Raw genomic sequence first — 25,106 nt, forward strand, 5'->3', positions numbered from 1 at the left:
CACTCCGATTCCGCCAAACAGAGGCTTGAACCCTGAAAAGGACTTGAGACTCGGGAGTCGGGAAGCCAAGGCGAAGAAGAGTGGAGATGTGCCAAACTTCTAGACTCTTTGAACTCTTCACTGTCTCTGCACTTAACAACTCAGACTTGTCTTAGATAGTTCAAATTATTTTTCAGTCTCAGACACATATCAAAATGCCTTCCCGCGCGGACATCACCTACTTCGGCGCCGGCCCTGCCGCCCTTCCCACCGACGTCCTCGAGACCGCCGCCCAGGCGCTGCTTGACTACCAGGGCACCGGCTTGGGTATCGCCGAGCACTCTCATCGCTCCGAACTTGCGGCCAAGATTATCAACGAGGCCAAGGCCGACCTGGCCACCTACCTCGACTTCTCTCCCGAGCAGTATGAGGTTCTCTTTATGCAGGGTGGTGGCACCGGCGAGTTCGCTGCCTCCATGTACAACCTCGTTGGCGCCTGGGTTTCCCGCCAGCACGCCGCTGTCCAGAAGGAGCTCGGCGAGGGTGCGGCCGCCGATGAGGCCCAGGTACTTGCCGCCCTCCGCCAGCGCGTAGAGTCCGGCCTCAAGGTTGACTACATCGTCACGGGCTCCTGGTCGCTCAAGGCCTACCAGGAGGCCGTCCGCCTGCTCGGCCCCGAGTACGTCAACCTAGTGTGTGACGCCCGCACCATCAACGACGGCAAGTTCGGCAAGATTCCCGACGAGAGCACTTGGAAGCTTAGCAAGGACGCCGCCTACGTCTACTTCTGCGACAACGAGACCGTTGATGGCGTTGAGTTCCCCAACTTCCCCAAGATCCTCGAGCCCAAGGAGGACGGCACCGGCCCCATTGTTGTGTCTGATATGTCCTCTAACATCCTCTCTCGCCGCATCCCCGTCAACAACTACTCCCTCCTCTTCTTCGGCGCCCAGAAGAACCTTGGCTGCACCGGTGTCGCTGTTGCCATCCTCAAGAAGACCTTCCTCCCACCTACCCTCAGCCAGCCTAGCCCGGCCCTGCTCAGGAAACTCGCCCTTCCTATCCCTCCTATCGTTCTTCAGTATGAGATTATTGCCAAGAACAACAGCTTGTATAACACGCTGAGCATCTTTGAGTAGGTTTCTCCTGAACTTCTTCAGGGGGGGCGCGTGTTCCAGACTAACAAAGTGATAGTGTCTACATTGCGGGCCAGGTCCTCAAGAAGCTCCTCGCCACTTTCCCCAACGGTGTTGACGGCCAGCAGGCCCTTGCTGAGAAGAAGGCCGAGCTCATCTACTCCGCCTTGGAGGCCCATCCTGAGGCTTACAAGATTGTTCCGGACAAGTCTGCCCGTTCCAAGATGAACATTTGCTTCCGCGTCATCAAGGTGGGTCAAATTTTTCGGTGCCGGATGTTCTTTGTTGAAAAATGGGCTAACATGTCTTTCCAGGGTGGCAACGTCGACGAGGCCGAGAAGGCCTTCCTCAAGGAGTCCACCGCCATCAACCTAACCGGTCTCAAGGGCCATCGCAGCGTCGGTGGCATCCGTGCTTCCAACTACAACTCCATTCCTCTGGAGGGTGCTGAGAAGCTGGCCAACTTCATCCATGAGTTTGCCAAGGCTTGAGCTACGAAGTTTACCTATACTAAAAAAAGGTATACGAATCTGGAAATATGGGTAGGGGGGTTAGGAACCGGCATAAAAGTCAGTTGGAAGGCGCAACATGGGATGGTATGGGATAGCGGGGAGCATAGGTGTCGGGTTCTTCGACAACAAAAAAGTATAATACACACACCCAATTTCAAACGCGATTGGGATGGATACCCCTATGATACAGAAACTCATCTTCAAAGGCCATTTCATCTGTAGCAGCCACTTCCCCGGTTTCTTTCTTTCTCACCACGTTATCAACTGGGCCCTACCTCACTGCCTATCCTTTTCAATAATGTCCCTCAACCATCTCGGCACTTCAGGCCCCTCCTCCCATCCCTCCAAATACCTCTCCTTCCCCACATCCTCGCCCGCGGGCTTCGCATATATCCCTGTTACATACCACCACTTCTCCCCCTTCTTAATCCTATGCTGCAGCGTCGGGATCGTTGTCCTACTCTCCACCAAGTTCGAGTTCGGATCCGCATTCACTAGCATCGCCTCTCTGCCCCCTCTTGTCTCTTTCTCAATTTCTAGCGCTTTGATCCCCACCGCTCCCGCCCTCGACACCGCAAACGCTCCCTTCTTGGCGGGAGCCCAGGCTTCGGGAGTGTTCAGGTCGTAGTTCCCGATGAGCTTGGGGAAAGTGCCCTCGCATTTCTCTGCGTCGTACAAGTCTAGGTACCGACCGTCCGGCGTGCGCTCGTTGAGGATCGCGAACGACCCGTCGGCCGTCATCACCTCGCGCCCTTGCGCGTGGATGTGGTGCACGCGCAGGTGCCAGTTGGGGGCGGCAGGCGTGGGCGGGAGGAGGTAGGTGGTTACGAAGACGTCTGGGTAAGGTGTCCAGTCGGAAATGAGTACGGGGTTGTTTTCTTTAAAGACAAGACGGGAGGTGGACAGTCGGCGAGTCTTCCAGTACTCGCCTCCGTCGTCAGAGAATCCCAGTTGTGAGGCCAGGGCGTATTGCTCCAGCGTGAAGCAGCCCGGGGGAACCGAATAGCCAAAGGCGGAGGAGTAAGCGAAGGCGCCGTACTTGGCGTGGGTGCCCTTCATCGGGTAGGAGCAGGCTTGGCCAGAGGAGAGAAGCATGCAATGGCCGCCGAGGTTGCTCATGATGTGACCCGGTTGCGGGAGCGGCTTGACGGCGGGGATGACCGGCCACGGGTCTTCTTCGGAGGAGGTCCAGAAGGGGTGCGTTTCGGGCACGGCGAGACAGATGAAGGCTAGACAGGCCCAGTAAGGGGAGCCGGGGCTGTTATAGTTCTCGGCCATGTACATGTTGTGGTAGGAGTAGCCGATGGTGAGCGTGCCGGCGGGGCTGAACATGTTGTCTTGTGTTTGCCACCATCGGAGATGGCGGAGGACGATACCTTTGACCATGCCCCAGGTGAGAGGGGCGGGAAGCTCGACGTCGGCGTAGGCGAGGGCGCCCCAGAAGGAGACCATGGCGAAGCGGTAGCCGACACTGCGGCCAAAGGGGATGGCGCGGCCTGGATGTTGGTTCAGAAATGTTTCTCTTGGATTGAATATGACCTGAGTGGTCACTCACCTTCTTTGTCATAGTAGTGTACCAGGTCCAATGCGGCAACCTGTGCCCTCCTCTTAAACTCGGCAGCCCGTTCGGGCTCATCTTCGCCAGCTAGTTTTGCATAAAGTAGCTGAAGGAAGTGGATAGCAAAGCTCGAAGAGTAGTAATCCATTTCTTTGACTTGTTGTCAGCGTTTTCTCCTCCATGGGTAGGGCCAGGTGGTGCAACATACGATGAATACCCTCCGGGCCATCATTAGACCACCCATCACCGCGGTAAAACGTATTGAGATGCTCGATATCAGCATCCAATCTCTCCTGAGAGAACTTTCCACCATTCTTCTTCAATCCAAGGTTGGCAAAGACTCGGAACCACAGCCAATTAGTGTTGGGCATGCTGTGAACACCCACTGCAGTTAGCATTCTCCGTTTCCTTCCTTCCTTCCTTCCTTCCTTCCTTCCTTCCTTCCTTCCTTCCTTCCTTCCTTCCTTCCTTCCTTCCTTCCTTCCTTCCTTCCTTCCTTCCTTCCTTCCTTCCTTCCTTCCTTTCCTACCCCCACTCGCCTCCTTCCTTCCTTCCATTTCCAAATATACCGTCCGGTTCCCCCTTCCCTTTCCAAACTGCCTCCCCATTCCTCGGCTCTCACCGCATCCCAAGCCCAACCGAAAAGAGAAAGAGAGACCACTTACTTCTTCTCATTCACACTTTCCCCAAGCCATCTCTCAACCCCCCTTTGCCCCGTCTCCCCAAGTCCCTCCCACAACCCAGGCACCACCGCCAGCGCAAACCCCAACGGACACATCTCCACCATCCGCTGATCATTGTCCCTCGGCCACCCCCAAAACTCTTTCGAAGTTTCGTCAACCCCGTTCCTAATCCCCTCGATCCACCAATCTTTGTGTTCATATTCCCCGCCTCCCGCCAGCAAACAAGCCAGTCCCCAGAGTGGACGGGCAAGCCCCTCGATTTCGGAAGCGGTTTGGTCGAATCGAACAGCGGTGGCGCCGGGGATGCGGATGCGCGATTTGAGGGGCGAGAAGAAGGGGAGGAGGGGGTCGAGGAGGGTGCGGAGAAGGGACTGGACGGAGGAGCGGGTGGAGAGGGGGGTGATGAGGGAGAAGGGGTGGGGGGTTGAATGGCCTAGGAGGAGGCCGGGGATGCCTTCCGGGGTCGTGGTGTTGTTGGTGGCCAAGGGTTTGTTGGTGTTCATGTTGGTGCGGCTATTGATGGGTATGATGTAGTGTAGGTATGGTAGAGAGAGAGGTAGGCGTTCACGGTCTTTGGCCTCATCCGATTGTTGGAACACTCGATAGTTTGGAAGGTAAGAAACTCTGGAGAGACTACCGACGTGACAACAACAAAACAAAACAAAACAAAACAGAAAAAAACAACGAGATAACATGTACCGGAAACGGGCACTTCCCGGTATATCAAGCTGGATGAACGATATCACATGGTCGCAGTCCATCATTACCACCCACCACCACCTTATTCCCCTCACTTTATCTCGCGGTTCATTATCCCGAAAGGCCTGAATATGTAACCATCAGAACTTGAATCAAAGATAGTGGAGCCATTGGCGCCTGGATATTATGGTTCAAGGTTCGGATAAGGGACAGGCACTCAACGGTAATCGGGGATTTTCCGCAGGAGTAATCTGCTGACGAGGGTAGAATGATGAATCAGGCTGCTCGCGGCTAAAATGCTTCTTCCCCCTTGCCGCTCGCTAACCGACAAGTTGGGGAGTGCGTACATAGGTGGAAAATGGGGGATCGCCGTTACGACGTAACATCTCGCCTTTATGGGGCATCCACCCCCACGAGGTAAAAGAGAGCCAAGAGAGTTATTCCATGAATCCCCGGAAAGATTGGCTTCAAGTGATGATGGTCACCTACCTATTTGAATCTTGACCACGGACAGTACAACATTCTACTTTTATCCACACAATCAGCTAGAATTCTTGAGTTACGAAAAAGCCATGGTATCAAAAACCTCTTGGTCCTCAACTTCTACTTCAACTCCACCCTAAAATGGCTCCTTCTCAGTAGACATTACGTACTCTTTTCAATATGAGGCTCTGTTTGTGCACTATCGGGACTGCGTTCTCCATTTTCGACTTTGTCAAAGCTTGCATCATGATGCTTGATGTGTACAATGTGCAAACAGAACTTGATAAAACTTTGAATGATACAGAACAAGCGACATGCAACATCTCCTCATCATCCTGTTGTTTCTTTACTTTCTTCAGGATTCGTGTCCGTCGCCGTCGCCGTAGGTGTAGTCTCAGTCTCCTCCGATGCCTCGGCACCCGTCGCTGTGCCTGGTCGTGGTGATGATGGCCCATCCGTCTTGGCTTCGGCAGCTGAAAGGTCCTCAGCGCTAGCTGAAGGCGCGGCTTCTGATCCATCTGCCGCTGTTGACTCGTCCTTCCCTTCCTCCCCGGCGGTGCTAGTCTGGGCTTTTTCTCTCCTCCGCCTTCTCATGTTCCTCTCCTCAGCCGCAGTCTGTCTCCTCGACTTCCTCAAACTTTCCCTCTTTTCTGCATCATCTTCCGCTCCATCTCCACCCTGGAAGCTTTGCAGCAATGCAGCTGCGCGTCGAGCGACGTCGTCTTCCTCCGCATCGGGAGCCTCCTTTGTTGGCGGTAGGGCATCGGGGCTGACAAGACCGTTGCCGGCGCCGTCGTCGTCCGTGGTCGCGGATGCAGCACTCTTGCCAGTTTGAAGGGCAGCCTCCACCTCGGGGATTTCGTTGAAATCTGGTACTTGTTGGCCTGAAGCGATGCGGACTTGATGTCGGTCCTTGAGACGTGCTCTCCTCCTCCTGTCTCTTTGGTCTCTGGTTTGCGGAGCAGCCGCTCTGAGCTTCTCGAGTAAACTGTCCATCGCCCCCGTACTCGTTGGGCTTGCCGGTCCTTGTGCCTCGCTCGCTTGCAAAGCCTTGAACTGGGCATTCTTGCGTTTCATCGATGCCTCGTTCCGCTTACGCTGCTCTTCCAGTTGAATGTTCTTCTCGCGCGACCTCTTCCACTCCATGATGAACGACGCCAGCTTGGAAAAGAATTCGCGACGAGCATTGTCGTCTGACGGGTCTTCGCCGTAAAAGACCATGATGTCATTGTATGTGCGCACCATCTCTTCCAGATACAACTGCATTTGCTCTGCCTTGAATCGAGCATCCTTCATGACCCTCTGCACAATCTGCGACACGCGATCCTGGGGATGGAACTTCTTCGGATCGGAGAGATTGCCTGAGTCAAGAGACATTTGCACGTTCTTGATGTTGTCGATATACCTCTTGGCATCAGCCTGAAGCTGTTCGATGTTGATCTTCTGGGCCGCAATAACGCCCTCGATGTCCTTGGCGAAATCTTCCCACTCTGGGTATTGCTGGCGCACAATACGTTCGACGAGATCCGCAAGCGTCGATTCGTTCTTGTCGTCCTTCACCATACCGAGTCTGGCAAGAGAAGAGAGTTTGAAACCGCGGGCTTGCTTGTTCGCATCGTTCATATAGTTACCGATATCCAAGATGAGGCCGAGTACGTTCATAAGGGACACGGAATCTCTCAAAGATTCGGACACTGCTACAACGGCGCGCATCTTTTCGGTAATCTCCTCGTATTCTTGTTCGAAGCTGCGAGTCAGTGCAAGGGCCCTCATCCTACTCTTCCAGTAGTGATGAAGTTCGAACGCCGTATACAGATATATCTGATCCTGTCTTGTGAGCTCGTTAGGATCCTGTTCTCGGGTATCTTTGCCGGCATCTGGTCCAGTCCAGTCCTTGCTATATGGTGCCATAACTTTGGCAGTGTTATCCGAAATGTTGCAAAGATCATCCTTCTGCAGGAAATCCATGACGACGGGGTTGTCTAGCACGTCTTTGTCGCAGTGAATGATCATCTGCACCACCTTCTCAACAGGGAACTGTGAGAATTTGGCAAGCGCGATTTCTGTAAACTGTTAGCGTGAGGCTTTCATAGAGTTGCGGCTCATCATCCGTTTCTTACCGAATGCCTTGCGCAAATCGTTGGAGATGATCTGCTTCTTGTCATCCTTCTTGGCACCTCCACCGCCAAGCTTCTTGATCTCCTTCGCCATGAACAACTTCTCAACTTCGTCCAGAATACCCTTCTTGCTGAGCTCATGATACTTTTCTTCCCTCGACTCAGGGGACGGTGTATGTGCCGCCCAGTGCGTTGCCAGTGGCGTGTCGACCTTGTCCCAATGGAAAGCCTTGAGCTTCTTCTTGGGCCGGACGACAGGTAGCCCAACAGAATTGGTCGCGGGAAGCCCGGCGTTCTGTGCCAAGAAGCGGCCCGAAGCAGGACCTGGCATGGGAGGAGGTGGTGGTGGTGGCATACCAGGCATACCAGGCATGGGAGGGGGCGGAGGCGGAGGTGGTGGCATACCAGCCATACCCGGCATTGGCGGAGGAGGTGGCGGCGGCGGCGGCGGCGGTGGACCACCAGCGCCAGGCATCGGAGGAGCAGCACCCGGAAGGCCTCCTGGCGGCGGCGGAGGAGGGGAGGAGGAGGAGGAGGAGGCGGCGGCGGCGGCGGAGGCCCGCCCGCACTGGGAATCGGAGCTGGGGCGCCCGGGAGGAAGCCAGGGGGCGGCGGAGGCGGAGGCGGCGGGGGTGGTGGAGGTGGAGGGCCCGATGCCGTGGCTGGTGCAGACGGTCCGGTAGCATCGGTAACTTGAATTTTGGGAGTCTCGGTATCGCTGGGTGTGATGGGTGTCTGGGACTCCATGCTGGGATGCGAGGGACCGGTTGTAATACCATCTCCTTCCTCGGAGTCGCTGGCATCGTACCTTCTGACCTTCCCAGTGAGTTCGTTGAACATACCATTGGTCTGCTTGGGGTCCACGACAGGCCTCCTGATCTTGACCACGCGAGGCTTCTCGTACACGATCTCGCCGTCGTCCCCGATCTCGACATCGCTCTCCTCTAGAACGTCCTCGACATGTTCTGACCGGGAACCAACAGGCTTTCTGGGTATTCTGGTCGACCTCTTGACACTGCCAAGCATGCTGTTGGTGAAGTCCTTGGGTGGCACACCCTCCGGTGTGTCGTCGCCAAAGCCATCCATCTCCTCCCGAAGAGCTCGGAGCCTATCCGAAGGGCCGATCACTTCGCCCCATACTCTTCCTTCAAGCTTGAACTGCGTCTTTTGGCGCTCAATCTGCATTTGCAGGCGCTCCAGAAGCCTCTCGCGATCGAGGATGCCTTGCATGCGAGCCACGTCTTCCTCACCAAGCTTAGCGTTGCCCTTGGAGGCGTTGGAGGCAGCTACATCTTGAGCGTCGCGAAGCATGAGGTACAGTTCGCGGGTCTCTAGCTCGTAGCGTTGCGCCTCCTTTGCCCGCAGGGTCTGCAAACTGGCAAGCTCCGACTTGAGACCCTCAGCACGCCTTTTCTGGGCCTCGATGAACATGGCTTGCTCATCAATCTGCTTTTGTAGCTTAGCCACCAGACCATCTGCTCCCAAGGCCAGTCTCTCCTTCATCTCATCCCTCTCCGCCATAGCGGCATCAGCTATCTGCCGGGCTTCGAGGGCCTCATCTAGAGCTTGACGTGCTTCAGAGTCGGTATGGAGCTTATCTAACAGACTTTGAACGGTGAAGTTGAGACTCTGCTTGAGGTCCATGTCCGGCAACCGGCGGTCCATAGCTACGTAGCTGAGCATGGAGTCCACCAGCTGGAACATGCGCAATCTCTCCTCGCCATCATTGTCCCTGATCAACAGCAAATGCTGGAGAGCAGATACAAAGTAGTCCTGTGTCTTGGTTCCATTAAGCCGCTGCTGTATAGCATCTACAATTTGTACCGGGTCGTTGAGGTCCTTAACCTCACCCTCGATACTATCTTTGATGCTGCTGTTCTCACGCTCGAGCATATCCTCATAGTCGATAGCTTCGTTGGAGCGGAACCGCTCGATTTGCTTGTCAATCAGCTCATACTGAAAGGCCTCCATCTTGTTCAGGATACGCCTGATGCCACAGGCCGTAAACTGAGCCCGAATGTGGATGCGCAGCTGCAGGTCCTTCTCAGGGGCATCGACCAACATGTTGACCAAGATGAGGGTAGCAACGGCGTATTCCATAAGCAGATTCTCCATGCCAATGCCACCACTTCGTACCTCCTCACTAGCACCGACCAAACTGCCCATCTTTCCGCGGCCGTCGACGGTGACCTCAACAAGACGCATCCAAGCATCGAAGCGCCCGTTTTCACCTTGCTGGGCTTTGACGACGTCCATGGCCTCGATGACCTTGACATGGCCCTTGCCTTCGCCCCAATGGCAGAGGAATGTCAGGACTTCGCTGACAAGCTTCCGGGTGGTGAGCCGAGGTGATATAAGGGAGGTGGCCAGAGCCACAATAACCTGTTGGTGAGCTAGCGCATCGTCTGCGCCAAACTTGTTGTTCATAAGAGCCTTCAAACACTTGACAATGTCATATTCTCGGTCCAAGTTCTTATCCAATCTTCCATTATCCGGCTGAGCAGGTCCATAGGCAGTCTTTCGGTTCATCTTTAGCAGGACATTGGTCAAGGCGATCTGTCCCTGACAGTCGATGAAGCGCTTGACCCAGCCGATCTGCTGTGTCCGAAGGTTGACTTCGAGTCCCCCGAGCCCTTTGCTGTCCAGAGCGTTTTCCATGACCTTGCGCACATACCACTCGGGGCTGCCTTCGTCATCGGAGGATTGGGTAATATCGACATTGCTGTATTGGCCAATCTTGGCCGTCTGTCTGCGCTTCTGTTCGCCCTGCCACTCGGTGAGTCGATCCTGGTAAATCAAGGTCCATTTCTTCGCGGCGGGGTATGCGATCATCTGGCGCTTGGCCTGGTCCGGGAGGTTGTGCCATCCTCGCTTTTGCATCAGGTTTATGAACATCTGTTCAATCACATTGTCATCGTCTGGCTTGGGAAAGTTGAATCCTTCGGAGCCCTGGTGGCCGGCAGCGACCTTGGTTAACCGCTGGGTATCTCTGTCCTTGTGGGCATGGGGAGAAAGGTAGGATGACTGAGACGAAGTACTAGGGAGTCCTATCCTGGATGAGCGATGGCTGGTTCCTGGGGCTTCTTGGTAGTGTCCGTCCCTACCTGAGTAGATGCTGGCATTGTCGCCCGAACTGCGGGTTGTCATGTACGAGTGGCCTCTTGAATTGTACCCGGGCAAACTGCTCTCTCTCGGTGGTCCCCATTGCTGAAACTGGGCCTGGCGGCCCGTGGAGGCCATGGTGATGTTAGCGGTAGCGAGAGTTGAGCGCGAACTTGATGCGCTGGGTGACTGCCCATTATAGGGGGAGCTTGGGCTTTGGTCGATGGTAGGATACTGGTGGAAGTCACCGGTGCCTTTGTTTAGGTGGTGTGGTACTAGCTCTCGCCTTAGGGGCATTTGGTCGGGCCTGGGAAGGTGGTCGAGGGCGACGGGGGAGCGATTGTCGGGGGAAACAGGGTCATAGGGGATCGTCGTGACGACCCCTGCCGTCATGTTGAGGCCAGATTCGGGCGTGTCGGGACGGTCCAGCGATATTACAGACGAGTCCCGGTAATGGCGCGAACTGCGTGCGGTATGGGTGCTGGCGGCGTCGTTGTCGGCGGCAAGGTATCGACCACCCTCATCACTTGCGTTCCGTTTGTCGGCCTTGTTCTTGCCAGTGGCTCTCGAGAAGAAGGAGGAGGCCTTGCCGCTCGAGGAGGTAGCCCTCCCATTCTTGTCGTGGGAGGACATGGCGCGGGACGGGATGTGTGAAGCGGCCGCTTCGCTACCGGCAGGGCAGTACACCAGAGTACAGTCCCAGCAGCGCAAGCTGCCTACGTGTTGTTCGGGGGTGGTTCCTCAGCAATAGGCGAGCGGGTATCGTGGGTATCTGGATCGCTGCAGAGGGGCGTCGAGGGGTGTCGAGGGGCCGGGCCGGGTCGGGTCTCGTCTCGAGGCGCAGAGTGGGTAGTTGTATAGGCAATCAATGCGCGGGTGGGTCAATTGGTAAATGAGTGCGTTGGAATGGATACGGAGCAAATGCCGTCAATGGACTCGGTGTCTGAGGCCCTGGGTGGATCGCATCATGTTCTTTGCGGGCAATAACGGTTGGTGAGCATGGCCTTCCTGCTGCATGAACCGGTGGTGTTTTTAGCATGAGGTCAAGTTGAGGCGTTCGGAGGGTAGCCGTGCCCGGGCAAGCTTTTGCGCAGAGGCGGGCCTCGAGGTAGGCTAGCTGCTAGCACTGCTAGCTGGTGGGATGAGCGCACTCGGACGAGATGTGTATGGATGTGTGCTGACCCAAACTAGACTGCATCGAGACCGTGTTGCCAATACGATCCAGATGGGAAATAGCCCGATCTTCGAAGGGAATGGAACTGAAGTGAAAGTCAAAGGGGTCAAGTCGCAAACGTACGGGCGGGCGCAAATATCCGTACCCGCGTCTGTCCGTGTAGCGTAGCCGGCGAAACCTGGAGATACCTAGGTAGGTAGTAGTGTAGGATGTCGTCGACTTCGACTTCTGGATCTCGTGTTGGAAATATAGATGGAGTACTGTAGTTACCTACCTAGTATGTAGTGTAGTGTACTGGCGACCTGGCTGACGGCAAGGAGGGGTGATGAGTAGGTAGGTAGGTTTGCGACACTCACAGCTCGCTCGCTACCAAAAGTGCTAGAGTACTTAGATAAGGTAGCTACGCCGAGGCTGAACTAGGAGAACAACAAAGTCCCGTTCGTTGGTCAAACCGTCAGGGCTTCGTCAGGGACGGACTCTCCCGTTCGAGGGGTCTGGTGGATTTGGCCCAGGTTGTTGGCGGTACCTAACTTTGGGGTGGAAGCGCGCGCGCGCGTGGGGCACTGGAGGGCCTGTCTTGGACGGGCTTAGTTACTACCCACTCGGACGAAATTGAAGGTTGATTTGAGATCGGGCGGCAAATGAATGGTGGTCTTCTATGAGCGATGATTGGGAAAGAAAAGGAGCAATGGCAACGACGACGGGTGGAGCGTCGTCCGGTGGTGGCTGGCTCACCCGCGAATTATCAGCTATAGAGACAAGCTCGGGAAAAGGAGAGGCAGAGGCAGATGACCATTCAAAAGTTACAGCGAGACTGAGGTGAAGTGGTTGAATGATGAGCCGAATGAGAGATCACTTGAGAGAGTGAGGTTGGGGTTCCTTGCCGTCAATGAACGCGAACAATGCTCGGCAATCGCAGGGGCAACTTCAGCATGGCGCGGGAGGGTGCACCGTGCACTCTTAACAGCTGCACCTTCTGATGGGAGACCTCAACATCACAGCAAAGGGGCCCGGGGTCTCGATGCGCTGAAAGCGGTTTAGCTGGGCACATCATCACCCCTGATGTCTTGAATCACAGGCGGGGAATTTGTTAGTGGTCAAGACGCAGGGCTGTCCGGGTTTCTTCCATTCTTTCATTTTCCCATCCACCATCCGAAACATCCATCTGAACCTAACCGATGGTTCATATAAAGTGATGGAATCACAAATCGGCACAGAATAGGATGAAACTAAAACCTGGAAAGAAACTCAATCAAAGAAGCTTATCAGCCGAGTACTGAAAAGGCCGCTGGTCAACCTGAAACGATACGCATAATGGTGATAAAGATCATCTTCGTATGCATTGGTGGCACATTCAGCGGCGCCATAGGTACATGTCCACATTACCATGTGCATACATACAATAGCATAAGTAGGCATAGCGGCTGGAACTATGAGTTGGCTAATCCTCCACCTTCCCAAAGTGCCCCTGGTGGGGGCAGATTGATATGATGGAATCACATCGAACTGATATTAAAATTGGTTCATGATCCCTTGCCCAATCATCACCGTTCTATCCGAGTACCATCATCCCTGCGTCTCACTATCCCTACCAAAAGAGGTCAAGATGATCTGAAGACAAAAGAATAAAAGTCCTCAAGCTAGAGGTATGAGCGAGAAACACACATGTGGAGGTCGAAAACTGTATAGGAACAGATGTTGTTGGTTGAAAGACATCCTATGAGATCCCTACATGAGGCCGTTGATGCCCCTGGATCATCAGGGCAGTTTGTTAGGTTTCTGCATCTCATCAACCTTGCGAGGGTGTCGTTCCGTTGCTATTTTGGGCCCGGGCCTCGCTCAGTCGGGCCATGCCTGGCACAGAGACCCGATACATGGAAGGGCCGGGTGAGCCCAGTCCAGGAACGCTACAGTGCACTGTTCCACAACGTCCGGGCTGTCAAGCCCAGGTGGCTACAGTACTGCGCGCGCAGTTAGCGCAGGTACACCTTTCCGCACACGATTACGTACCGCATTTGTATATGTTACTGTACTAGTATGCAGTCGGTTTGTCGCAAGTGGAACCTCCGTAGGCAACAGGGGCACTTTCGCCGCGGCCACCACATCTGGCTTGTTCAGCCTCATAGCCTTTAATCACAACCTCAAGTCCTCTTCAGCCGAGACTATCACATTCTGTAACTGGACTCGTTGAAGTCCTTGCACGGCAGCGGGCCAGGTTGTCGTCATCATGGGCGCCGACTTTTCCGCGATCAAGGTGAGCAAGACAAAGACACAGACATTCAAGAGATCAGTCACGATTCTATGCTGTTCGTTACCCAGTCACTAACCTCTTCGGACACATATAGACATTAATTGTCCCTGCGATCATAGCCCTGATTCTATACCTCGTATTAACCTTCGCCGTCATTCCCATCTGGCAACGACACCGAAACCGCTACAGCCAATATCTTCCGCTCGAGACGATAACCGATGGAGCATCATCCCTGCGTGCACGCCTCACCGATCGCATTACTACATGGTTTATAACTTCGGCGTGGAGGGCCAGACTTCAAGATCGCATCGATGTGGCTGATAACCGCCCAAGTACTGACTTTGATTCGGATGACGGGGAGGAGCTGAACGAAGTGGATGAAGCTCTCAGGAGGGCTCTGGAGCGCCGTGAACAGCCTACAATCGACGATAGCAATAGGAGGCTAAGTAGAGAGTCAGTGACCGTATCCTCCCCCCCCCTCAAGCTTCCTGAGGCTAAAAATGTGTACAGTCTGGAGCAGGGCTTTCGGGACGATAGCGACGAGGAGATAGATGATCGCACGGGGAGGTAACATGTTAGCTTGGCTAAGGGTATTTACGGCAATAAGCACAATTTCGAGTCCATAGACAACCGACAAAGAAGGTACATGCAGGATCATATTGGAGTAATGGCATGACCAAAACATTGAAGTTACGGGGTTTGACTGGGTTTTCTTGGACATGGTATGTTAGGGGAAGCACGGCAGAGTACATGGTCATGGGAACACTTCCTCGACTTGAGCAGGACCGAGTAATACCATGAGGCGCTACTTTCGAGATTTGTGATCTTGTGTTTCTATTTGCTACCGATGAATACAACCTCTATTGCCATACTTCGGTGTAGCACTTTGACTGACTCAATTCTTTTCAACTCTCTCAAACTGGTGATATATGATTGACCAGCAGCTGGCTTCGCTCGGCGGGATCAACTCTTCAAGACGCCGAGATTCTCTCAAGCATTCTGACGAGTGGCCTATATCAGATTCCGACCCTCCACCATCACGGCACATTCCGAATTCCCATATCAGCTCCGGTATGTATGACGATCCCGCCTTGTTTACCCACGTGGTGCCCCGGAACAGCGGGTCCGGCATCGTGGGGTTGGTTCCCCCACACGGTCTCGGAGGCTCCACTAAAGTGTACCCCGTCACCGTACCAAAGTTACCGCCCGGTATGAACCGTTCGCGACTGCCGTTATCCATGATAACGACCAAGATTTGCGGGCTTCCGAAGATCAACGTGGACCGGGACCTGGAGCCAGACGGAGCCTTTGAACCCACCGGCGCAACGAACTTTATGATCTTGAGATGGCAGCAGTTCGTGACCGTCTTGGGCAGCAAATTCATTAATTGTTTTATACACCAGAACGAAAGCTCGTTCACGGATGGATAGGAAAAAAAACAAAAAAAAACAAGCCGATTGCCGCGCCGAGACACCCTAATGTCCCATCGTTAGTCGCATATGCGGGGCAATTTTATTTTTGTAGCCCGCAACCCGCACTGAATGCCGCTTGTCAGTCTCCGATCTCCGATTTGCGCAAGATTGACCAGATACTTTCTGTCAAACTGAACTTGACATCTTTTCTTCTACGGCCAACTTCCTAACCCGTACCCTTCTGGCATATCTGACTACATATTTCTCTTTCTTTCAAGCTGGATACTTTTGTTTACACTGTAGCATATTTTCTCATCTAACCCCATCTCTCATACGTTTTCGCCCTCACTGGCCCCGTGTACCTGACTTATAAAAAGCGAAGAACGGCCATCCTTGTCCGGTTCCAGTTGTTTCCTTTGGACTCTTTCTTTCTTTGGGTAATCCAAATTCTTTTTCCGCATGTTGGCGCGCCCGAATCCAAGGTAGCAGCCACAGTATCACCCGGATACACACCCAGGACACCCACACATCGCCCACATAAACCAGAGACAATGACGACACCCCAAGAGCAGGCCATCGCCTTCAAGAACGAGGGCAACAAGGCCTTCGCCGCCCACGACTGGCCCAAGGCCATCGAGTTTTACGACAAGGCCATCGAGCTCAACGATAAGGAACCTACCTTCTGGTCCAACAGAGCCCAGGTTCGTGCTCCTGCCCCCGTCGCCTACGTCGCCTCCCGGACAATCGCGCTTTTTTGAAGTGGTCGCGTGACAACTAACCGCGATTTCTTGCTCCGTCGCATAGGCCCATCTTAAAACAGAAGCATACGGATATGCTATTCGCGATGCCACAAAAGCCATTGAGCTCAACCCGGGCTTCGTCAAGGTACGTCCAAGCCCTTCCTGGCTGACATTGCCGCAGTCTTATCAATCTCTCTGGAGACAAGTCGCAAATGCAAACAGTAGCTAATCCGAACCCCTCCCTTCTGTCTAGGCCTACTACCGTCGCGCTACCGCCTACGCCGCCATCCTGAACCCCAAGGAAGCCGTCAAGGATTTCAAGACTTGCGTCAAGATTGCCCCCGATAACAAGGATGCCAAGCTCAAGCTTGTCGAGTGCGAAAAGATTGTGCGCCAGCTCGCCTTCTTCGCCGCTATCGAAGTCGGGGATGAGCTGTCTGCTGCTGAGGGCCTCGATGTCGAGTCCATGGCAGTGGATGCTTCTTACGACGGCGTGCGCCTTGAAAAGAATGAGATGACACAGGAGTTTATCGACGACATGATTGAGCGCTTCAAGCGCGGCAAACTGATCCACAAGAAATACGTTTACCAAATCATCATCGCCGTCAGGAACATTGTATATAACGAGCCCACCATGGTTGAGGTGGACGTCCCGGAGGATGTGCAGTTGACAGTTTGCGGTGATACCCACGGTTGGTTTGCCCTTGCATGGCCACCTCCGAGCTGATGGTTACTGACAAATTGTGAATAGGCCAATATTTCGATCTGATGGAGCTCTTCAGGTTGAACGGTTTCCCTAGCGATAAGCACTACTACTTGTTTAACGGCGACTTCGTTGACAGAGGTTCCTGGTCGACCGAAATTGCCCTCCTCCTTTATGCCTACAAGTGGTTAAGGCCAAACGGCTTCTTCATCAACCGCGGAAACCACGAGACAGACGACATGAACAGGGTGTATGGCTTCGAGGGCGAGTGCAAGCACAAGTACAACGAGAGGTAAGCGAGTCGAACTCTTTGCGCCCATTCGTTATGCGACATCCTGAATTTTCGAGCACACACCAGCTGACATATCTAACCTTCTTCTCTTCCCAGAACCTACAAGCTCTTTTCGGAAAGTTTCTCGGCCCTCCCGCTCGCCACGTTGATTGGCAAGAAGTTCCTCGTCCTCCACGGCGGTCTCTTCTCGGACGACAACGTCACGCTCGACGACATCCGCAAGCTCGACCGTCACAAGCAGAAGCAGCCCGGTCAGGCTGGTCTCATGATGGAGATGCTCTGGACAGATCCCCAGCCGTTCCCTGGTCGCGGCCCCAGCAAGCGCGGTGTTGGCATGCAGTTCGGTCCCGACGTTACCAAGCGTTTCTGCGACAAGAACGGTTTGGAGGCCATCATCCGCAGTCACGAGGTTCGCATGGACGGTTACGAGGAGGAGCACGACGGAAAGTGCATCACCGTCTTCTCGGCGCCCAAGTACTGCGATATGACGGAGAACAAGGGCGCTTACATCAACATCGGTCCCGATTACAAGTTGAAGTTCTCGCAGTTCGATGCCGTGCCGCATCCCAATATTAAGCCCATGGTGAGTCTTCTTGACCTCTGTGACTGTCGCTACCGTACTAAAACTAACCCTTTTTCTTAGGCATATGCGCAAAGCTCTGTCATGTCGTCGCTGATGTAAAAGTTGGATGTATTTGTATAGCACAACAGAAAATAAAACGGCGTGAATACCTCGGGATGCTGCGTAGATCGGGCATGTTTTGCAAGGAAAATGGTTCTGTTTAGGCTTTCGATTGCATGTGATTAGGCGTCGCGCGCAGGAGTATCGGGGTTATGGTGTTAGGGTTCTTCTTCTTCTTGTCTTGATGATATATGTTCCTTCTGGTGTTATTTGGATTCCATAGTGATGATATCTTCTAGTTTGCCAATCGACAATCTCGATGTTGCCTCGTTCATAACTCCGTCTGCATGGATCCGCGACCTTTGCGTAAAAGCCGAGTCTTCTGTCTTCTCATACGGGACCATCACAATTATGTACCGCACACAGAGATGGGAGCGAGTAGTCCGTATGACGCTCTTGGAACCTCGTGTACAGTCGCTGACCCAGATCATTCGCCGCGAGGGCTGTACCGATTTAAGCCAATTCTTTCTCCACAGAGATGGCCGTTGAACCAGGACGAGTATACAGTCATCTCCCTCCATCTTCCTCACATTTTCCCTTTCCTGAAGCTGCCGTAGCTACAGTCTGGTAAGTACTCAGCCTCGACCTCTTCCTGCCACAGAACTCTCCTAGCCGTCCAGCCCAGGAGCTCTTCCCATTCACTGCAATCCTCTCTTCCCAACTCCTGGACAAAACGGCCCTCCTTCTCCAAGACAACTGAAATAATCCCTCCCAACAAAATCTCACACCTCATGCCCATTCTCAAGCCTCACCCCCAAACTCTCCCTTCCCCCTCCCTCCCCACCAACGCCCCCAACCAATCCCCACACCCCACCACCCTCATCAACATCTGTTCTTCCCCTCCCACATTATGGCCCGGGTAAGCAGTGACCGCCGCCGCAAAAGCCGCCAAATCCTCCCTAGGCACGCGAACCCAGCACTCGGTGCCCTCGACTAGCAACATGTCGATGGCCAGCGAGGCGCCGGTGTCGCCGAGGAATTGGCGGAGGGCGGTGGTCAGGTAGTGCCGGGCGGTTAGGGTGTCGAGGGAGGGGGTGTTTTGGGAGGAGGATGGGAAGGGGGAAACCAAAGAGAGGTGGGCGTAGGAGAAGACGGGGGAGCGAATGGTTGTTTGGGTGAGGGTCTGGGATTTTGATGATTTGGTGGGTTTGGTAGTGGTGGTGGTGGTGGTGGTGGGAGGGTCGATATCCATTTCTGTTGACATTTCGAGTGTCTTGGTCGTGGTGGTGGTAGTTGTGTTTGAGAAGGTAGATTCGATTAAGTTGGTGATTTGAGATTGTTGCTGCTTCGCTTTAGCACTCTTTCTGTTATTTTTCTCTTTCTCTTTGTATGCGAATGGAGGTCAACGTTCCGAACGCTGGTATCGATGAGATATGATCAGAGTTGAGATTGAAGTGACTGCTTTGGAGTTTGCATAGCCAGTAGTAAGGATGATAGATTCTGTGAAGTTGTAAGTGGAAGATTTTGAGTCGCGAGCCGTTTGCGATCCGAAATGAATGTTTCGAACTTGCTGCATTTCATCTGAACTACAACATCTGATAATTTTGACATTACCCTTCCACATGCTGGAATCTCAATCACCACATTAGACATCTCGAATTATTCCTTTTCAAAGGTCAGAAACATCCTAGCTAGCTGCATCCAGGATAAGACATGCTGCGATGATGTTTGCATACGTCTGTCTGCTTTTACACGATTTTCTGTTGTATGTACCCATCAGGGACCCACCTCGATAAACGCATATCGCTGATAACCACACTTGTCGTCTGGGCAGTCTGTACTGAGCTTTCCACTCCCCTAAATGCCTAGTATCAAATGAACAAGCTAGACAAGAGACAGGGAAGAGGGTCTTGTAGGTCAACCAAACAACCTACTTCAGTTTGCACCCCGACTCTCGTGGCCTCGAGGACAGCCTGCATTCTCCCTCCTTGATTGTAACGCTTTTTGGAGTTCCACTTCTAGCAGCACGAGCGCTATTTATCACATGTCCTCTAGGACCTATTCTGGTCGTCTCGATGTCGTTCCATCATCTTCGCTAGGTCCATAACTCTCACTAGAAATCCAAGTGGGCATATCGCTGTCACACCCATAGAGGTGATTCGGAATACCCTTCCTCAGATTTAGAGGTATTGTCCCGCTCACTCCTATCAGGCTTATTACTGTCCCACTCATCCCCGTTGGGCCTATCACCGTCATACCCATTAGATGTACTGCACTCTTCTTCCTCCGAGTTACTCCTATGGCTCTCGGCATGGCAACTATCAGAGCTTTCTACACCAAGCGAAGAACTCTATCTTCGCGCATAAGCATCGCGGTCCCGACCTCGATCGCGGTCACGGACTGGGGATCTGCTGCGTGTTCGGCTCCTCGTCCTGCTGTCCCGGCTCCTAACGTCATATTCTGGCCGTCTCCTATCCCGGTCCACTCCACCTCGTCTGTCATCCCAGTCATCACGGCGGCGCCAGTCCTCTCGGCGCGGCGCGGGTCCGTCGCGGTCGTAGCTGGGGATGTAAGTGTCTACGTTGCTCGGACCACCTCCCCCTCCGGGCGGTCCACCGGGACCTCTACGTGGTGGACGGTCACGGTACCCATCGGTGTGGTCCATCGGCCCGCTGCCATGGTAGTCTGCGGGCATCGGAGGTCGTGGAGGCAATCCCCGTGCACTATGCCACGAGGGAACTCGCTCGTCGCCTGGTGGGGGACCACGGTGGTATGGCGGGTATCTGCCGCCGTTTGCCCCATTACGACCACCACCGCCGTAACCATCCCTACCGCTAAATCCGGTATCTGGGCCTTGGCTATTAACAACAGCCCCGCGGCCCACTGTGCCTCCCTTAGGCGCAGGTGGCAATGCCGCTTTCCTGTCTTGAAACTTGCGCCTGTCGAATTCGTGACTCTCCTCGAACGTTGGTAAATCGCCAGGTAGAGCTGGTAGTGGCGCAGTCCGGAAATATGGGTGGTTGAGAGCATCAATCGCGTTGATGCGTGATCTCCAGTCAAGCTTGAACAGCTCCTTAAGCAGCGAAATAACCACGGGCCCGTGCTTCTCAAATCTGCGTGCCAGATTTCCTGGCCTAGGCTTTGACGAGAATGCCTGGCCACCGGGTAACGCCCTCCATCCCGGCATCGTCTCCTCAGATGGTGTTCCGCAGAGGTCCCAAACAAGCTCTAACTGGTGAAGATCGCTTTCGCCCTGTAGGACTGGCTTTCCCTCCAGCATCTCTGCGAATACGCATCTGTAATGGTTGTTAGCATGAACGAGAGCGCATCTAGGGAACAGGTCTAGCCTTACCCAACACCCCACATATCTATCGCTGTGGTATACCTTTTGAGATGCATCAGAAGCTCGGGAGGGCGGTACCATCTGGTCACCACCAAGCTAGTGTAGTCACGCTTCCCCTCGCCACTTCCCTTCCCGGGTTGGGGAATGTCGCCCTCGTAATGCCTTGCTAGACCAAAGTCGGCAATCTGTAGTACACCCTTGTTGTTGATGAGAAGATTGGCCGCCTTCATATCTCTGTGCAGAATGTGGTTCGCGTGCAAATACTTGAGACCTTCTAGCAACTGCAGCAAGTAACATTTGACTTGTGGTTCTGTGAAGCGAACTGACGGGTTATCGAGCAAGCCGGATAAATCGTGGTCCATGTAGGGTGTGACCATGTATACGATAGGTCTTGTTCGCTTGTCGGCTGATGACAGTGTTTGCTTTAGTAAGGGCCATCGTCATTGTAGCTCATGGCAGGTTGACCTACTTCTGGGTGGATGCTCAATCGCCATCTCCTCTAGGCGCAAGACGTTTTTGTGCGAGAGAAGCTTGAGCAACTTGATTTCTCGAAGAGCAGTGATGGGGAACTGATGGGCAAGTCAACGTTAGAGACCGTCGAAACCAAGACCGAATCGAAGGGCAAGCGCGGTGACGAACCCCATCTCTCTCGTTGTGCATGATGATCTTCTTGAGTGCAACCAGGGCGCCCGTTTTCCTCGACCTCGCGCGGTGAACCTCACTGAGCAGGATAGTAGTGTCAATAATCGCAATGATTGCTCTGGAAAAACACACGATGAACACATACCCAAAGGTACCCTCGCCCAGTTTACCCAGGACTTCATAGTCGGCAATCCTAGAGCAGCCCACGAAGCTGCCCCTGTCCCTCTGGTGCGCAAGCGCAAAAGCGCGAGGAGACATGACAGGGCCTCCGCCGCCCTCCTTTGCCTCGTCGATGCTCATCGTGTAGCACTCTTCTTCTTATTTGTATGAAATCTTTTTGGCGACACTCGCTTGAGGTTGAGGGGCCAAAGGCCAGTGTTGTGTTGGAAGCTGCGGGACGTTGTTTGGCTTCGTGTATGGATATCGTCGGCGTTTGGTTTTCCGGTTGCAAAAGCAGAAGGGAAACAGGAGGATGGAAGGAATCCTCTGTCCCTTTGCGCAAGCGTCGGTTGCCCTGTGTCTGCCGGCTGTTGGTGAGTTACCTGGCAGTTTGTGCTGTCAGGTGTAAAGCAAAGACATGAAGCGACATGCGAATTTGCCGGTTGGTGTTTGGGGGTTCACCTTTGGTTTTCATTCTTGGACTTTGTGATATATTCGGCTGGAAGGGAACAAAATGCCCCGTCGCCTTCACAAGACTGGAGGCGCGCTCTACCTACGGTACCCTAGTAGTGGCAGGCCGGCCCCCGTATCGGGTCCATGCTTAGCGTGTGTACAATGCACGAGCTCACAGCGGAAAGTACCCCAAACCCAGGCCGTAACCGTAGCGGTACGTACCTCTCAACGAAGCTTCCACAGGGCAGTTCTACCCGCCCGTACCTAGCGCGTCTTCCAAGCGACGGGAACCTCGAGCGGTAAAAAGCCGATGGGTGGGCAAGAGGTACCTCTATGCAGACCATGACGTCTCCAACTCATCGCTTGTACCTTCGTACCCTTTATCCCTTCCACAAGTGACAGCAAAATCTGTAGCCTCAGAATTCAGGCAGCCAATGATTGAGAACCTCAAAAAGGTAGAGGTACCTCGCTACTTACAACCACGCATCCTCCAGTGGTACGTAGCCCCAGGTGGTCAGGATCCCAAAGGACGGACGACTCCATCTCCGGTCTCCCCCCATCGTCGCAAAACCCACGCCCTCCCGTCAGAACCACAAGGTGAGAGCTCCACCACCACCACCAACCCACCTGGATCATGTCTGTGTGAATGCGCAATTGAATAACTAACAAACACCAAATTGTCCTTGGGAAAAAAAGGGCTACTGCATATTCCACACAATGGCAGGCGATGGAGAATTCGAGCGAGTACCTCGCCCCGATAACTACCCTCACGGGCCCGAGTTCCAGCCGCGCACGCTGCACCAGAGGTTGCAAGGGAAATGGTGGTACCGCGTGCCTCCCAACCACAGCAAACCCATCTACCAATTCCTGAGCATTGGCCTTGGTGCATCGATGTGGTTCTGGGTAAAACTTCCTTGTCATCACGAATCTTGCGTATCCCGGACAAGTAACTGACTCGTGCTCGCCCTATGCGTTTACCAGATCATGTACCGGGCAAAGAAGGACGGGGCCGTTCTCCTCGGCTTGAAGCACCCTTGGGATCACTGAAGGAATGGTATCGACGCGAATCTTCAACGACGTGGAAGTGACTATAAGGACTGCGTTAAGACTTCTACGAAGCGACATGGTGGCTGGAACAGAACATCATCGACTGGCATGGGAACTGGACCAACAGAACAGGTATCGGCCCGTATAACAGAAGGGCGTCATCATCAGTCATCATTCATCAGGTCTGAAGACAGGCCGCGGATCGCGTCAGTACAACAGTCAGGCGCATCTTGAATGAAATAACTATATAAAGGGGATAGACATGACGTGTGATCTCTATGTACGCCATGTTAACCTTCACCAATCATTCATGGGAACTTCTGACCATGTTGACCTTCACACACTCTCAAGTTCTGGCTTCAAAGGGCTAGCAAGCCGAACACCTGCATTGCCATATCTGGCTTTTCGAACAAAGCATGGGTGACCCCCCACGTGTCGCCTCCGTCCGTCTTGAACATTTCCGAGCTGGCCAGGTGGAAGATCTGCCAACGGTTGTGCCAAACGACGGCCTTTTCCTCGCCGTATGTCTCTGCCAGGTGCGGCATCATCCTCTCCTTTCTGGCCATGGTGTTCTCGAGCCAATGCTGTGTGAAAGTTTTATGTGTTAGCCCCTGTCTCGGGTCCAAATGTACATGTTACGCTCTTCAAAGCATCGAGGGGTCCGAGTCGGTATTTTTACCTCGAGAGACTTCGAGTAGTGGTATCCATTGATCCACCAGTGCTTCTTGATGACCAGGTCCTTCTGGAAGTACAGAAGGAGATCTGATGAGGGCATGGTTCCTCCAGTGAAGAAAGTGCGTGCCATCCATCCATCCTCGTAATGGTACGGCGTCGTACGGTGGCAGAAGTGGTGGACGAGAAGCTGGCCACCGGGACGAAGGGCTCTCGACATCTTGGCCATCAGACCTTCGTAATTCTTCATGTGCTCGAACAGCTTTAGGGCCTTCATGTCAATCACTACTTCTTAAAAGTATCTTGGAGAAAACCCCAATTGATTGCTCACCTCGACGGACAACGCCCGGTCGAAATAGTCGCGCTCAAATTCATAGTCGGTACAATTTCCAGTGATGATCCGAACATTCATCAGGCCCAACTCCTTTGCCTTGGCGTCGATGTACTCCTTCTGAGTGCGTGAATTGGAGAAGCCTACGACCTCCATGCCTGGAATCTTCTCGGCGAAGTACAAGACGGCAGCTCCCCAACCGCATCTATGACTGGGTTAGGCTCTTTCTTCTTCGTGTTTGCAACTCATGCGTAGAATGTTTAGTCCGATCTTCATGAGTGATAGTGAACTGACCCGAGATCCAGGAACCTCATGCCAGCCTCCAAACCCAGCCTCTCGATGTAGAGGTCAAGCATCTTCTCCTCGGCCTCTCCCAATGACTCATTGCCGGTGGGGTAATATGAGCAGCTATACTTGATCCTGGGACCAAGCATGTTCGCCATGATTCCTGTGGCGATCTCGTAGTTTTGTCTGTTTGCGGCGTCCGTCTCGATAGCGATGGGCTGATGGCGAACAGTCTCGAAGAAGTTCATCTTGTACGCCAGAGTCTCGGACCAGCGCGAGATGGGAGCAAGGACGCCCGGGAGGAGAGCAATCTTGGGCGGAGCCATTTCTTCGAGTTTGGCTTTCAGGCTGGAATTGCCCTTGGCAGACACTGTGGCGATGACCTTGTCCGGAAAGGGAGGAGTGATCTCATCGAGGCGACGGCGCAGCTCCCTGCGGATGAGCACGCGAATGACAGCATGCGGGAGGACACCGCTGTCCAGGATACTGTCGCACCAAGTGTCATTGAGGTTGTCGAGAAGCTTGCCTACAGGAACCCATGTCAGACCGGATCTCCTAAATCCACATATGTGTGGTGAGCAGAATGTCAACATGTACTCACTGATAAAGGGGAACATCTCGTCTGGTGTTGAACGTTGGTGTTAAACAGGATGCTACAGTCCGTGTGGACGCTGGACGGTGGACGTGTCCTAGAGGGAGAGTGAAGCGTGA

At 53.7% G+C, this 25,106-nt stretch overlaps 8 protein-coding genes across 8 annotated transcripts; 3 read left to right on the plus strand and 5 right to left on the minus strand.

The window, feature by feature from the left end:
- Positions 1–173: 173 nt before the first annotated feature.
- NEUTE1DRAFT_115739 (phosphoserine aminotransferase) lies at positions 174–1,834 on the plus strand (the record flags this gene model as incomplete). The annotated part of the gene is made up of 3 exons (XM_009849444.1): positions 174–1,114; positions 1,174–1,366; positions 1,430–1,834. 3 exons carry the CDS (start codon positions 195–197, stop codon positions 1,604–1,606), a joined length of 1,290 nt encoding a protein of 429 aa, XP_009847746.1.
- A 9-nt stretch (positions 1,835–1,843) lies between these two features.
- NEUTE1DRAFT_119641 (uncharacterized protein) lies at positions 1,844–4,371 on the minus strand (the record flags this gene model as incomplete). Its single annotated transcript, XM_009849445.1, has 4 exons — positions 1,844–3,123; positions 3,183–3,335; positions 3,394–3,557; positions 3,851–4,371. The coding sequence occupies 4 exons, from the start codon at positions 4,369–4,371 to the stop codon at positions 1,904–1,906; spliced, it is 2,058 nt and encodes a 685-aa protein (XP_009847747.1).
- Positions 4,372–5,246: 875 nt separating this feature from the next.
- On the minus strand, positions 5,247–11,190 carry NEUTE1DRAFT_119642 (uncharacterized protein; the record flags this gene model as incomplete). The annotated part of the gene is made up of 3 exons (XM_009849446.1): positions 5,247–7,113; positions 7,171–7,668; positions 7,737–11,190. The coding sequence occupies 3 exons, from the start codon at positions 10,900–10,902 to the stop codon at positions 5,381–5,383; spliced, it is 5,397 nt and encodes a 1,798-aa protein (XP_009847748.1).
- Positions 11,191–12,757: 1,567 nt separating this feature from the next.
- Positions 12,758–15,124, plus strand: NEUTE1DRAFT_119643 (uncharacterized protein; the record flags this gene model as incomplete). The annotated part of the gene is made up of 7 exons (XM_009849447.1): positions 12,758–12,778; positions 13,307–13,401; positions 13,637–13,697; positions 13,789–14,147; positions 14,385–14,391; positions 14,639–14,836; positions 15,098–15,124. 7 exons carry the CDS (start codon positions 12,758–12,760, stop codon positions 15,122–15,124), a joined length of 768 nt encoding a protein of 255 aa, XP_009847749.1.
- A 3,153-nt stretch (positions 15,125–18,277) lies between these two features.
- On the minus strand, positions 18,278–18,655 carry NEUTE1DRAFT_17924 (uncharacterized protein; the record flags this gene model as incomplete). Its single annotated transcript, XM_009848727.1, has 1 exon — positions 18,278–18,655. A coding segment is annotated over one exon (378 nt), but the record flags the coding sequence as incomplete, so codon positions are not given.
- A 1,176-nt stretch (positions 18,656–19,831) lies between these two features.
- On the minus strand, positions 19,832–21,774 carry NEUTE1DRAFT_56893 (uncharacterized protein; the record flags this gene model as incomplete). The annotated part of the gene is made up of 5 exons (XM_009848953.1): positions 19,832–20,759; positions 20,816–21,212; positions 21,276–21,375; positions 21,446–21,527; positions 21,594–21,774. Coding segments are annotated over 5 exons (1,662 nt in total), but the record flags the coding sequence as incomplete, so codon positions are not given.
- An 803-nt stretch (positions 21,775–22,577) lies between these two features.
- NEUTE1DRAFT_119646 (uncharacterized protein) lies at positions 22,578–23,428 on the plus strand (the record flags this gene model as incomplete). The annotated part of the gene is made up of 3 exons (XM_009849448.1): positions 22,578–22,657; positions 22,757–22,963; positions 23,240–23,428. 2 exons carry the CDS (start codon positions 22,778–22,780, stop codon positions 23,339–23,341), a joined length of 288 nt encoding a protein of 95 aa, XP_009847750.1.
- Positions 23,429–23,466: 38 nt separating this feature from the next.
- Positions 23,467–25,012, minus strand: NEUTE1DRAFT_97642 (uncharacterized protein; the record flags this gene model as incomplete). Its single annotated transcript, XM_009849449.1, has 5 exons — positions 23,467–23,691; positions 23,787–24,041; positions 24,111–24,315; positions 24,405–24,921; positions 24,997–25,012. 5 exons carry the CDS (start codon positions 25,010–25,012, stop codon positions 23,467–23,469), a joined length of 1,218 nt encoding a protein of 405 aa, XP_009847751.1.
- Positions 25,013–25,106: the final 94 nt, after the last annotated feature.

Source organism: Neurospora tetrasperma, assembly GCF_000213175.1.
Source record: "Neurospora tetrasperma FGSC 2508 unplaced genomic scaffold NEUTE1scaffold_1, whole genome shotgun sequence".
Lineage (NCBI taxonomy): Eukaryota > Fungi > Ascomycota > Sordariomycetes > Sordariales > Sordariaceae > Neurospora > Neurospora tetrasperma.